The sequence below is a fragment of the Aegilops tauschii genome, chromosome 2, assembly GCF_002575655.3.
Source record: "Aegilops tauschii subsp. strangulata cultivar AL8/78 chromosome 2, Aet v6.0, whole genome shotgun sequence".
NCBI lineage: Eukaryota > Viridiplantae > Streptophyta > Magnoliopsida > Poales > Poaceae > Aegilops > Aegilops tauschii.
This window is the reverse complement of record NC_053036.3, coordinates 485526862-485540716: the sequence shown is the minus strand read 5'-3', so window position 1 is coordinate 485540716 and position 13855 is coordinate 485526862. Positions and strand designations below refer to the sequence as shown.

General features: G+C 42.9%; 1 protein-coding gene across 1 annotated transcript; it reads right to left on the bottom strand.

The window, feature by feature from the left end:
* LOC109750205 (transcription factor MYB4) lies at positions 1–2011 on the bottom strand. The gene is made up of 3 exons (XM_020309159.2): positions 1703–2011; positions 1462–1591; positions 1–912 (listed from the first exon to the last, which is right to left on the bottom strand). Exons 1-3 carry the CDS (start codon positions 1833–1835, stop codon positions 336–338), a joined length of 840 nt encoding a protein of 279 aa, XP_020164748.1. The 5' UTR covers positions 1836–2011; the 3' UTR covers positions 1–335.
* Between the last annotated feature and the right edge of the window lie 11844 nt (positions 2012–13855).

Below are 13855 nucleotides of genomic sequence, written 5' to 3'. Positions count from 1 at the left end.
TGAGAAAAGCAGACTCCATTTCAGATAGTAATCTCCATGGTGGTACAGAAACTGATATTTGCACCCCGTGCAGATGAACAGATACTCTCTAACTCAGAATGCATCGGTTCCGATCACTGATCTCTCATCTTTCTATACAGCAAGGTGAACAAACAAGACGGATCAAAGAAATCTACCGACCGGGCGCATGATTCGCGTTCATGATCCGCGTTCTTGCTGGCTACTAATTTCTCTGTTAGCAATCCCTCCGATGCAGCAAGGTGGCGCGGGTAGAGAGAGAGAAAAAAGAACGATCAATTCAGGAGCAGCGACGAAACTAGAGCTCTCTCCCCTCCCTAAACCTGCGGTAAGTCTAGCGCGCCGTCGTTGTTGTCGTCGTCGTCGCCGCCGCCCTCCATGAACACCTTGAGCCAGTAGTCCATGTCGCCGCCGTCGGCGCCCGCCGGCTTGCCGAACGCGTCGTGGGGCTCCATGCAGACGTCGTTGATGTCGTCCAGCGGCATGGACAGCGTCTCCGACCAGAAGCTCTCGTCGATCTGGAACTCCTCCGACTCCTCGGACGAGGTGAAGCACTCCTCCTTGACGGACGCCGAGGCGGAGGCGGAGCTGCCCGAGTTGCCGTGCTGCTCCGCCGCCGCCGAGGCCGTGGACGTCGACTCGGTGAGCGTGGACGAGACGGAGCGCTCGGGCGAGGACAGCACGGGCGCCGCCTTGGCGGTCAGCGCGTCGAGCTTCCTCATCTTGACCTTGCCCTCGCGCTTCCGCGCCGCCGCCGCCGGCTTCTTGCGCTTCTTGGCCTCCTGGTGCTGCTCCTGCGCGCTGGGGTCGAGCCGCTTCTTGAGGTGGGTGTGCCACACGTTCTTGATCTCGTTGTCCGTCCTCCCCGGCAGCCGGGCGGCAATCGCGGACCATCTGCGCGCAAGCAAACAACACACGGATCGAATCCAATCAGCGCACAGTCCAGACAGATGGCAAGGAAAAGATGAATTCGTGCTTGTTTGTTTGTTTTAATCTGATGATGATCACGACGTGATTTGATTCCCCGACGGAACCGCGACGCCGTCCGTAGTTTAATGCCAAGTAGGAGCGGCGGTGGCGGCACAAAGTGTGTTTGCGGCACTGAAATCAAGAAGGCGCAGCTCGCCCGTGGCCGGAGCGGCCAAACAAGATGGAATCTTTCAAGATCTCGCGCATCATCAGTGATGCAATTAGCCGTAAACAAATCCGCACTTGCGATTTTTCTTTACTTCGGGCGGGGCCCGCGATGGATGATAACATATTGTTTTTTTTTTGCCCCCACAAGAGAAAGAAAAAAGAAAAAAGGGGAATAATAATAAACCTCTCCTCTGTTTTGCGATAGAAGCAAGCAGCAATGATTGCCCCCGTTTTAGCAGGAGGGGAACAGTAAGGATGTGATTGAGGAGGAGGGGGAGGAAGAAGGCGACAAGGAGTAATAGGCACCTGTTGCCGAGCAGCTGGTGCAGCTGGATGATTGACTGCTCCTCCTCGTCGGTGAAGTTGCCGCGCTTGATGTCCGGCCGCAGGTAGTTGATCCACCGGAGCCGGCAGCTCTTGCCGCACCGCAGCAGGCCTGCAAAAACAGCGCAGAAAACGGAGGTCAGAGACGGATCTTGAGCGCCCTGCACGCCGCGGCGCGAGAGAGAAGACGGCGGAGATGCGTTTGTGAGGCGGAGGGACTCACCGGCTTGCTTAGGCAGCGCGCGCCAGTTGCTGTGGCCGTGGCTGTGGATGTGGGCGACCAGGATCTTGTCCTCCTCCGGCGTCCAGGGGCCCCTCTTGAGGCCCATCTTCTCGCAGCACGGAGCCCTCCCCATTATCGCTCCTCTCCCTCTCGAATTCGTGTGCGCGGATGCAGATGCGGAGGAGTCCTCTCTCTCCCTGTGTCTTTGACTCTTCGGGGGAGAGGAGAGAAGAGAAGAGATGGGAGGGAGCACGGCTAGCCTGCCTGCCTGATGCCGCGGAGTAATGGCGGAGTCGCGGGGGTGTCCCGGGTATTTATGCCCGGCGTGGGGGCGCTTTGCTGAAACGTTTTTCAGAGGGCCAATTCTGCAACTTCGCCGAAGGAGCCAAGCCAAAGCCAAAGGTGGCTGGCATGGCAACACACACGAGAGACAATTGTTTCTCTCCCGTTTACTGTTTTTCTCTCTTTTTGGGACAACGTTACTGTATTTTTCTTTCCCATTTGTGTGCTAGCACTTCCTCCATTTTTATTTAGTCCGCGTATTAGGTTTGGTCAGAGTCAAGCTTTGTAAACTTTGACCAAGTTTATACACGTTTTTCAGAGGCCCCAATTCTGCAACTTCGCCGAAGGAGCCAAACCAATGGTGGATGGCATAGCAACATGAGAGGCAATTGTTTCTCTCCCGTTTATTCGTTTTCTCTCTTTGGGACAATGTTTACTATATTTTTTTTCCGTTTGTATGCAACTACTCCCTTCGTTTTTATTTAGTCCGCGTATTAGGTTTGGACAGAGTCAAGCTTTGTAAACTTTGATCAAGTTTATACACGTTTTCCGGAGGCCCAATTCTGCAACTTCGCCGAAGGAGCCAAACCAATGGTGGTCAGCATAGCAACACGAGAGGCAATTGTTTCTCTCACGTTTACTCGTTTTCTCTCTTTGGGACAACGTTCATTATATATATTTTTTTTATTTGTATGCTAGCACTCCCTTCGTTTTTATTTAAACCGCGTATTAGGTTTGGTCAGAGTCAAGCTTTGTAAACTCTGACCAAGTTTATAAATATTTTTCAAATGGTCAATTCTGCAACTTCGTCGAAAGAGCCAAACCAATGGTGGCCGGCTCAACATGAGAGGCAATTGTTTCTCTCCTGTTTTTCTCTCTCTTTTGAGACGACATTCACTGTATTTTTTAGGGGGTGGCGTCTAATCCTGATAGGAAAGTTGTGATGGTCCATCAATTATCTCCCTGGAGAACGTGATGATGGCTTATCTATCGATTAGACAAGGCCGTGATAAGTATTTACCTGCGAGGGGTCACAAGATTTGGGTCCCTAGTGCTGGTGCTAAAGGTGGAGATCTGGAAGAATGCGTTGGAAGATTTTTTTGAAAATTTGCTTACTCCATGAAGTGTCAATACGGGCGTACACATCGGTAAATCAATTTCGTGATGCAGATACGGTCATATTTAGTGGTGGATTTGACCGGTAGTAAATGCATAGTATATATCAATCCTCAAACGTGGATTATCATGTTGTTACTACTCCCGATGGCAGATGGTGACTTTGGCGAATCGCGAGACATGATCGCGCACCACTACGAGGATGTAACAGGGTTGATATCTCGCGCGTTGACTGTTGTTGGCTCCTCAGTATGTGTGTCGAGCACACTAGTAGCTGGTTCTACTACGCATCTTGCGCAAGTGTGGTGTACAAAAGTAAAAGTAGAAGTTCCATTTCACCCGCAAAATATACACATGTTTTTTGTGTGTGAATGAAATACACATGGTTTTTTCAGTGCAATGATGTGTCAAATTGGATATGTGCGCGTGTGTGCATAGGCATGGGCATGTGTGCGTGTTTTATCTGCAAATTTTACGTTGGCCTAAGGTAACTATGATAAACTTCCCTTTTCGAAAAAAACCTATGATAAACTTGATTTTCCAAGTATAATGTGTTTTGTTTGTTGACAATAACAAAAATACAAAATCCCTATTGTTCTCCTCTTGATTTGCCGGTAATTTTAGTAAACCATATTTTTCATTGAGTAGCAAAGTACACGTGCGCTCCTACAGATTTCCGCATTTGCAAAAGATATTCATGCATATATCAAATCCAAAAACTGGATATACGTGCGATTTTAAGTTGTCCGTGCACAACTTTCATGCGATGAGGGCATATATGCATATCATTAGCAACTAGATGTGGCTTTCCGTGGATGATGTAAATATGGCAGTATTAATGACTATGATTCATAAAGATGGGACAATTACTAGATTGCTAATTTGAAAAACATAGAAATGATATAGTATAATTAAAAATACTTGCTAATTTAGCACAAATGTTATTACTTCTAACATGTGGAGAGGAAACATTTGGAGCAAAAGGTTCAAGTTAGAACCTATAACTACAGAGAGGATCAAATTGAAACAAAGTTCAATTGTTTCTAGAACATACGTGGTAGACTAATATAAGAATTTGCATGCTTTTGTTTTGTTAATTCACCATAATCCATATAGATAGAAGATCCGAACCTATACCATACTCGTGTTGAATGTACTGCAAGTGTCCTATGCTCAGGCTACCTTAACCTAGCATTGGGTCGGCAGAGACCTAGGCTGACATCTCGGCGTTGGATTTCTCATTGGATTCTTAGATGTTGATGAGATTGAAATAGCAATGCATTATCATCGAAGTGACATCTTTGATATTATGAATTTTATCCTTGGTCCTTGTTATCAACTCGTTCCACCTGGTTCTCAACACTAAGTGTGGAGATGGACAAGAAGGTGACAACATGTCTACGTAAGGAAATCAAGGTGGATGACATGTTGTGACATCTAGTCTATAATGGTATATGACATGGGAAAGTTAATGGGAGGTTAGGAACTGCAATGCGACAAGATGAGAAATAGACTTGGAGACAAGACGGGCGAGATTCCAAAGAACATGGTTGGTTGTTTCTGACAATTCTCACATGTTTGGCTGAAACTCTCCTTTAATAGCGATGATTTATTAGGGTTACTAACGGTTGGAGTTCTCTAGCCAAATGGAAAGACACATATTTTTCGACCGAGTGGCAAGCGAGGATGACGTCGACACGGTTCATTGACGTTGTAAGATTCACAATTAATATATCAATTAAGTGAATATGGATGTGATACTAAATGATACAAATTGCATATACATCTTGGATACACGAGATAGGTGGGCCAACATTAACTTCCTATCATAGGATACTGTCGAGGCAGCTCGACAAATAACGGCCCTGGAGTAAATTCATATATGCCCAATGTGGTCACATACAACTCCATATCGCTAACCCTCCCAACCCTATTGTGCATTGTAGCCCTTCATGGAGCTCTCATGCGTAGATATGAGAAAGTCAAGGGAACCATGGAATCACGTGTGTGTCGCATAGATGTCAGTGCATGAGTCCTCACCTTACTTCCTTTGCTCTTTTGTTATCCTGTAACCGTGGACTGAGTTCAATGACTATTATTCTAGGGATGCGGTGTGCTGATTGTGAGCTGCATTGGAATTTCCTCGAAGAGGAGAGGATGATACAGTACAGTAGAGATAAATATTTCCCTTAGTTAAGAACCAAGGTTATCAATCCAGTAGGAGAACCACGCAAGACCTCGTGAACAACACCTACACACAAAAGAACAAATACTTGCACCCAACGCGATCAAGGGGGTTGTCAATCCCCTCGGCGGTTAATTGCAAGGATCAAGTTTGATAATGGTTGATAGATAAACAAAAACACAAAATAAAAAACGGTAAATAAATTGCATCAAGGTGTTTTTGGATTTTAATATATGATAAAGGTAGACCCGGAGGCCCTAGTTTTCACTAGAGGCTTCTCTCTCAAACAAAAAGCATATGGTGATAAAACAAATTACTGTTGTGCAATTGATAGAAAAGCGCATAGTTATGACGATATCCAAGGCAATGATCATGTATATAGGCATCACGTCTGAGACAAGCAAACCGACTCCTGCATGTATCTACTACTATTACTCCACATACCGACCGCTATCCAGCATATGCATGTAGAGTATTAAGTTCATAAAGAAAGGATTAATGCCTTAAGCAAGATGGCATAATGTAGACAAAGTAAATCCAACCAATATGAATAAACCTTAGCGTTTTATCCTTAACGCCTTAAGAAAGATGGCATAATGTAGACAAAGTAAATTATAGATACGACGGAGACGTATCAGTAGCCCAATCCTTTTGTGGCAAAGGACAAGCCAAAATGGTCTCTTATGATAAGCAAAGCATTCTTAAGGATACACGGGAATTTCATCTAGTCCCTTTCATCATGTTGGTTTGATTCGTGTTCGCTACTTTGATAATTTGATATGTGGGTGGACCAGTGCTTAGGTGTTGTTCTTACTTGAACAAACCTCCTACTTATGATTAACCCCTCGCAAGCATCCGCAACTACGAGAAAAGTATTAAGATAAAATCTAACCATAGCATTACCCTTGTATCCAAATCAGTCCCCTACGAGGTAGCGTAAACTAGGGTTTAAGCTTCTGTCACTCTAGCAACCCATCATCTAATAATTACTCCACAATGCATTCCCTTAGGCCCTAATAAGGCGAAGTGCCATGTAGTCGACGTTCACATGACACCACTGAGGAAACCACAACATACATATCATCAAAATATCGAACAAATATCAAGTTCACATGATTACTTGCAACAAGATTTCTCCCATGACCTCAAGAACAAAAGTAACTACTCACAAATGATAATCATGCTCAAGATCAGAGGGGTATTAAATAGCATAATGGATCTGAACATATGATCTTCCACCAAATAAACCATATAGTAATCAACTACAAGATGTAATCAACACTACTAGTCATCCACAAGCAACAATCTAAGGTTCCGGTACAAAGATTGAACACAACAGATGAACTAGGGTTTGAGAGGAGATGGTGTTGTTGAAGATGTTGATGGAGATTGCCCTCCCCGAGATGGGAGAGTTGTTGATGACGATGATGACGAGGATTTCCCCCTCGAGGGGGGGGGGGGGGGAGTTCCCCTGGCGGAATTGCTCCTCCGGAGGGCAAAAGTGCTCCTGCCCAAGTTCCGCCTCGAGACGGCAGCGCTTCGTCGTGAAAGTCCCCTCCTGATTTTTTCTATGTCAAAATGGCCTATCTACCAAAAGATGGGCATCGGAGGTGGGCCGAGGAGGGCACAACCCACCAGGGCGCGCCCAGGTGGGTTGTGCTCACCTGGTGGGCCCCCTCTAGTAGTTATTTACTCCAATATTTTTCATATATTGCAAAATAATTCTCCGTAAATTTTCAGCTCATCTCGAGATGTGCAGAATATGTAACTCTGGCGTAGCTTTTCCAGGTCCAGAATTCTAGCTGCCGGCATTCTCCCTCTTTGTGTAAACTGATGACCCACAAGTATATGGGATCAATTGTAGCTCTTTTTGATAAGTAAGAGTGTCGAACCCAACGAGGAGCAGAAGGAAATGACAAGTGGTTTTCAGTAAGGTAATGTGTGCAAGTGCTGAAATTGTAAGTAACAGAGTAGTTTGATAGCAAGATAATTTGTAACGAGCAAGTAACGATAATAGTAGCAAAAGTGCAGCAAGGTAGCCCAATCCTTTTGAGGCAAAGGATAGGCCAAAACGGTCTCTTATGATAAGCAAAGCGTTCTTGAGGGTACACGGGAATTTCATCTAGTCACTTTCACCATGTTGGTTCGATTTGTGTTCGCTACTTTGATAATTTGGTATGTGGGTGGACCGGTGCTTAAGTGTTGTTCTTACTTGAACAAACCTCCTACTTATGATTAACCCTCCCGCAAGCATCTGCAACTACGAGAAAAGTATTAAGAATAAATTCTAACCATAGCATTAAACTTTTGGATCCAATCGGTCCCTTACGGAATAGCGCATAAACTAGGGTTTAAGCTTCTTTCACTCTCGCAACCCATCATATAATTGCTACTCCACAATGCATTCCCTTAGGCCCAAATATGGTGAGGTGTCATGTAGTCGACGTTCACATGACACCACTAAGGGAATCACAACATACATACTATCAAAATATTGAACACATATCAAGTTCACATGATTACTTGCAACATGATTGACCTCAAGAACAAAAGGAACTACTCACAAATGATAATCATTCTCCAGATCAGAGGGGGATTAAATAGCATATTGGATCTGAACATATAATCTTCCACCAAATAAACCATATAGTAATCAACTACAAGTTGTAATCAACACTACTAGTCACCCACAAGCACCAATCTATAGGTCCGGTAACAAGATTGAACATAAGAGATGAACTAGGGTTTGAGATGAGATGGTGCTGTTGAAGATGTTGATGGAGATTGCCCTCCCCAAGATGGGAGAGTTGTTGGTGATGATGATGACGATGATTTCCCCCTCCGGGAGGGAAGTTCCACCGACAGAATCGTTCCGCCGGAGGGCAAAAGTGCTCATGCCCAAGTTCCGCCTCGAGACAACGGCGCTCCGTCCCTAAAGTCCTCTCCTTATTTTTTCTAGGTCTAAATAACCTATATACTAGAAGATGGGCCACCGGAGGTGGGCCTGGGTGAGCACAACCCACCAGGGCGCGCCTGGGCTCCCTGGCGCGCCCAGGTGGGTTGTGCCCACCTGGTGGGCTCCCTCTGGTACTTATTTGCTCCAATATTCATCATATATTCCATAAAAATTCTCCGTGAAGTTTCAGCTTGTTTGGAGTTGTGTAGAATATGTAGCCTGACGTAGCCTTTTCACGCCCACATTTCCAGCTGCCGGAATTCTCCCTCTTTGTGTTTACTTGCATATTATGAGAGAAAAGACATTAGAATTACTCCAAAAAGCATTATTATGGATAAAAACATCATAAATAACAGCAGGAAAACATGATGCATAATGGACGTATCAACTCCCCCAAGCTTAGACCTCGCTTGTCCTAAAGCGAAAACCGAAATCGAAAAACATGTCCACATGCTTAGAGAGAGAGGTGTCGATAAAAACAAAATACGGACATAGAAGCATCAGGTTCATTATTATAATAGCAACAAACTTCAACATAAGACTCTTATCATAGAACTTTTATCATAGACTTCTCATTAATAAGTGACAATTCATCACACAATCGAAGTATAAAGCAAAAACTCTATTAGAAACCAACAAACTATGTTCTCAGTCAACTTTGCAACTACAATTCATCATCTTTCAGGAAGGGTCACGTATCAGAGCCTTTACGCAAGTCCACATACTCAACCATCATATAGTCTTCTATGATTGCTAACACTCACCGCATACACATGAGCAAAACATTTCAATTGGACACATAGAAAGATAGGGGCTTATAGTTTCGCCTCCTAACGTATTCACCTCAAGGGTGATGTCAACAATAATAACTTATGCCACCCATATTCAACTGGACATATGTGCCTAGATCTTTCCTCACCATATGATGCTTGCCAAAGGAGAAAATAAAAAAGGATAGAGAGAAAACTTTGACTCTTTGCATAAAAGGAAATACATAGAAGTAAAAGATAGGCCCTTCGCAGAGGGAAGCAGAGGTTTCCATGCGCTTATTTGTTTGTATGCTCAACCCCTTAGTGCAAAAGAACGTCACGTTGCATTGCCCCTTGTGATAGCGACCTTTATTATGCAGTCTGTCGCTTTTATTATTCACCATCAAAAGTTCATGCAACGCTCAATTTTCTCTTACATTAAATGATCTCTTACAAAATAACATATTCTCCAACTTTAAACTCACGCTTTTGGATTCTTTTATCATGCCATCTTTTAACCTTTTCTTTAAATAACTTGGCATTTTCATAAGCTTGGGTTCTCCATTCATCTAATGAGCTAATATCAAATAACCTCTTTTCACCGGCAAGTTTGAAATCATAGTTGAGTTCTTTGATTGCCCAATATGCTTTATGTTCTAACTCAACAGGGAAATGACAAGCTTTTCCATAAACCATTTTATAAGGAAACATACCCATAGGATTTTTATATGGTATTCTATAAGCCCAAAGTGCATCATCTAATTTCTTAGACCGATTCTTTCGGGACCTATTGACAGTCTTTTGCAAGATTAATTTTATTTCTCTGTTGCTAAGTTCAACTTGACCACTAGACTGAGGATGATAAGGTGATGCAATTCTATGGTTAACATCATACTTGGCAAGCATTTTATGGAAAGCACCATGAATAAAGTATGAACCACCATCAGTCATTAAGTATCTAGGGACTTCAAACCTTGGGAAATAACTTCCTTAAGCATTTTAATAGAGGTGTTGTGATCAGCACTACAGGTTGGAATAGCTTCTACCCATTTAGTAACATAATGAACAACAACCAAAATATGTGTATACCCACTAGAGGAAGGAAAAGGTCCCATGTAGTCAAATCCCCAAACATCAAATGGTTAAACAACAAGTGAATAATTCATAGGCATTTCTTGACGCTTACCGATATTACCTATTATTTGACATTCGTCACAAGATAAGACGAACTTACTGGCATCCTTGAAGAGAGTAGGCCAATAAAACTCAGATTGCAATACCTTGTGAGCAGTTCTATCTCCAGCATGATGTCCTCCATATGCTTCCGAGTGAAATTTCCGTAGGATTTGTCCCTGTTCATGCTCAGGTACACAACGCCTAATAATACCATCTACTCCTTCTTTATAAAGATGTGGGTCAACCCAAAAGTAATGTCTTAAATCATAGAAGAAAATTTTCTTTTGTTGGTATGTAAAGCTAGGTGGTAAATATTTAGCAACAATGTAATTATCATAGTCATCATACCAAGGAGTATTATGAGCAACATTTATTGCAGCTAACTGCTCATCAGGAAAACTATCATCAATAGGTAGTGGGTCATCAAGCACATTTTCAAGCCTAGACAAGTTATCAGCTACGGGGTTCTCAGCTCCTTTTCTATCAGTGATATGTAAATCAAATTCTTGTAGCAAGAGAACCCATCGAATAGGTCTAGGTTTAGCATCTTTCTTTTCCATAAGATATTTAATAGCAACATTGTCGGTGTGAACAATTACTTTTGAATCAACAATATAAGATTTAAATTTATCACAAGCAAACACCACTACTAAGAATTCTTTTTCAGTAGTTGCATAATTTCTTTGAGCACCGTCTAGAGTTTTACTAGCATAATGAATAACATTCAGGTTCTTATCAACTCTTTGTCCTAGAACAGCACCAACAGCATAATCACTAGCATCACGCATAATTTCAAAAGGCAAGTTCCAATCAGGTGGTTGAACAATAGGTGTAGAAATTAAGGCTTTCTTGAGAGTTTCAAAGGCTTCTAAACAATTATCATCAAAAACAAAAGGAACATCCTATTGCAAATGATTCGTAAGGGGCCTAGAAATTTTAGAGAAGTCTTTGATAAATCTCCTATAGAAACCAGCATGACCTAGGAAACTACGAATACCTTTGATATCTTTAGGACATGGCATTTTCTCAATTGCATTAACCTTAGCTTTGTCCACTTCAATACCTCTTTCAGAAATTTTATCACCCAAGACAATGCCTTCATTAGCCATTAAGTGGGACTTCTCCCAATTCAAGACAAGATTTGTTTGTTCACATCTATGCAAAACTCGATCAAGATTGCTTAAACAATCATCAAAAGACTTCCCATAAACAGAGAAGTCATCCATGAAAACCTCAGCAATCTTTTCAAAAAAGTCAGATAATATAGCAGTCGCACATCTTTGAAAAGTAGCAGGTGCATTGCATAAACCGAAAGGCATACATCTATAAGCATAAGTTCCAAAGGGGCGAGTAAAAGTGGTATTTTCTTGATCAGGTTAGGAAACAAGTATTTGTGAAAAACCAGAATATCCATCAAGGAAGCAAAAGTGTGTGTGCTGAGATAATCTTTCTAGCATTTGATCAATAAAAGGCAAAGGGTAATGATCTTTTTTAGTTGCTTTATTTAATTTTCTAAAATCAATTACCATTCTATCACATGTAACAATTCTTTGTGGAATAAGTTCATTCGTATCATTAGGAACAACAATAATACCTCCTTTCTTAGGGATACAATGAACAGGACTTACCCATCTACTATCAGCTATAAGATAGATTATACCTGCTTCCAGAAGTTTTAAGATTTCCGTTCTTACCACTTCCTTCATTTTTTGATTTAACCGACGTTGGTGATCAACAACGGGTTTAGCATCAGGTTCCATATTAATCTTGTGCTGACATAGAGTGGGACTAATGCCCTTTAAATCATCAAGAGTATATCCAATAGCAGCTCGGTGCTTCCTTAGAACTTTCAATAATTTTTTTCTTCATGTTATGAAAGGTTAGCACTAATAATAACAGGATATATCTTCTTTCATCAAGATAAGCATATTTCAAAGTGTCTGGTAACTGTTTTAATTCAAACACAGGATCACCTTTAGGTGGAGGAGGACCTCCTAGAGTTTCAATAGGCAAATTGTGTTTAAGCAGAGGACGTTGTTCAAAGAAAATCTTATCTGTTCGTTATCGATCTTAACGAACGAACGTTCATTATTTAAGAAACCTGATAAATAAACTGATCTAACCCTAAAAACCGAAAGAAAAACCGGAAGTAAAAACCGGGACGGGTCGGTGGTTATACCGGTTAAACGGAAAAGACCGGTCAGCGGCGGCGGCAGATCCGATCGGCGGCGACGGTGGCGGGCGGCGGCGTCGGGCGGCGCGGGGCTGCGGGAGGCGGGGCAGCGGCGGCTGCGGGGCGAGGTGGGGAGAGACGGCGGGGCGGCGGCGGTATTTAAAGGCCTCGGGGGGGGGGGGGGGAGGCTCTTGCTTGCGCAAGGGGCGCGGAAGTCGAGGCCGACCCGGACTCCGGCGGGAGTCTGGCGCTCGCACAGCTGCGACGACGGAAGGCGGTGGCGCGACGGCTGGGCCGGCTGGGCTTCGGCCCAGTCGGTCCGATACTTTTTTTAAATAAATTCCGCCGAGAAAAATCCTAATAAGATATAGAAAAAATTCTAAAAATGCCAAAAACAATTTTCACCATCTTAATAAAATATTTAGAACAAGGTGAACATTTTTCTGGCCTAATAATGCGATTTTGAAAAATGCATATTTTTCTAATTCGAATAAAATCTCAAATAAAATCCAAATAGAATTTATATTTGATTTTAAAAATTTTCCTCCAATATTCCTCTCTCTTTGAAGAAGTCATATTATCTTCTCTTTTTTATTTTTAATATTGGAAATATTTGGAGAGAAAAATATTAAAACCAAATTGATTCTCTTTTCAAATTTGAGAAAATTCAAATATGAAAATTTATGAAATCTCCAACTCTCTCCGTGGGTCCTTGAGTTGCTTAAGATTTCTAGGATCACAACCAAAATGCAAATAAAATATGATATGCATATGATGACCTATGTATAACATCCAAATTGAAAATTGGGATGTTACAAACCTACCCCCCTTAAGATGGATCTCGCCCTCAAAATTCGGGTTGGCTAGAAAATAGGTGTGGGTGGTCTTTCCGTAGATCTTCTTCTCGTTCCCAGGTGGCTTCATCCTCGGTATGGTGGCTCCATTGAACTTTGCAAAACTTGATAACCTTACTGCGGGTAACTCGGCTGGCAAACTCGAGAATCTTGACGGGTTTCTCCTCGTAGGTTAGGTCACTGTCCAACTGAATTGCTTCCAGGGGCACTGTATCTCTTAGAGGGATATCGGCCATCTCTGCATGGCACTTCTTCAACTGGGAAACATGAAACACATCATGAACTCCTGACAATCCTTCGGGTAACTCCAACTTGTAGGCCACTTCTCCCATATGCTCCAAAACTCGGTATGGTCCTACAAATCTCGGGGCTAACTTTCCCTTAACTCCAAATTGTTTAACTCCTCGGAGTGGTGACACACGTAGATATGCTCTGTCTTCCGATCTCGTAGACTACCTCCTTGCGTTTGGAGTCTGCATAACTTTTCCGCCTGGATTGAGCTACCTTTAATTTGTCACGAATCAACTTAACCTTCTCTTTGGACTCCTTGATCAGATCCGGTCCAAACAACTGACGGTCTCCAACTTCATCCCACATTAACGGTGTCCTGCACCTTCTTCCAAACAAAGCTTCAGAAGGTGCCATCTTCAAACTAGCCTGGT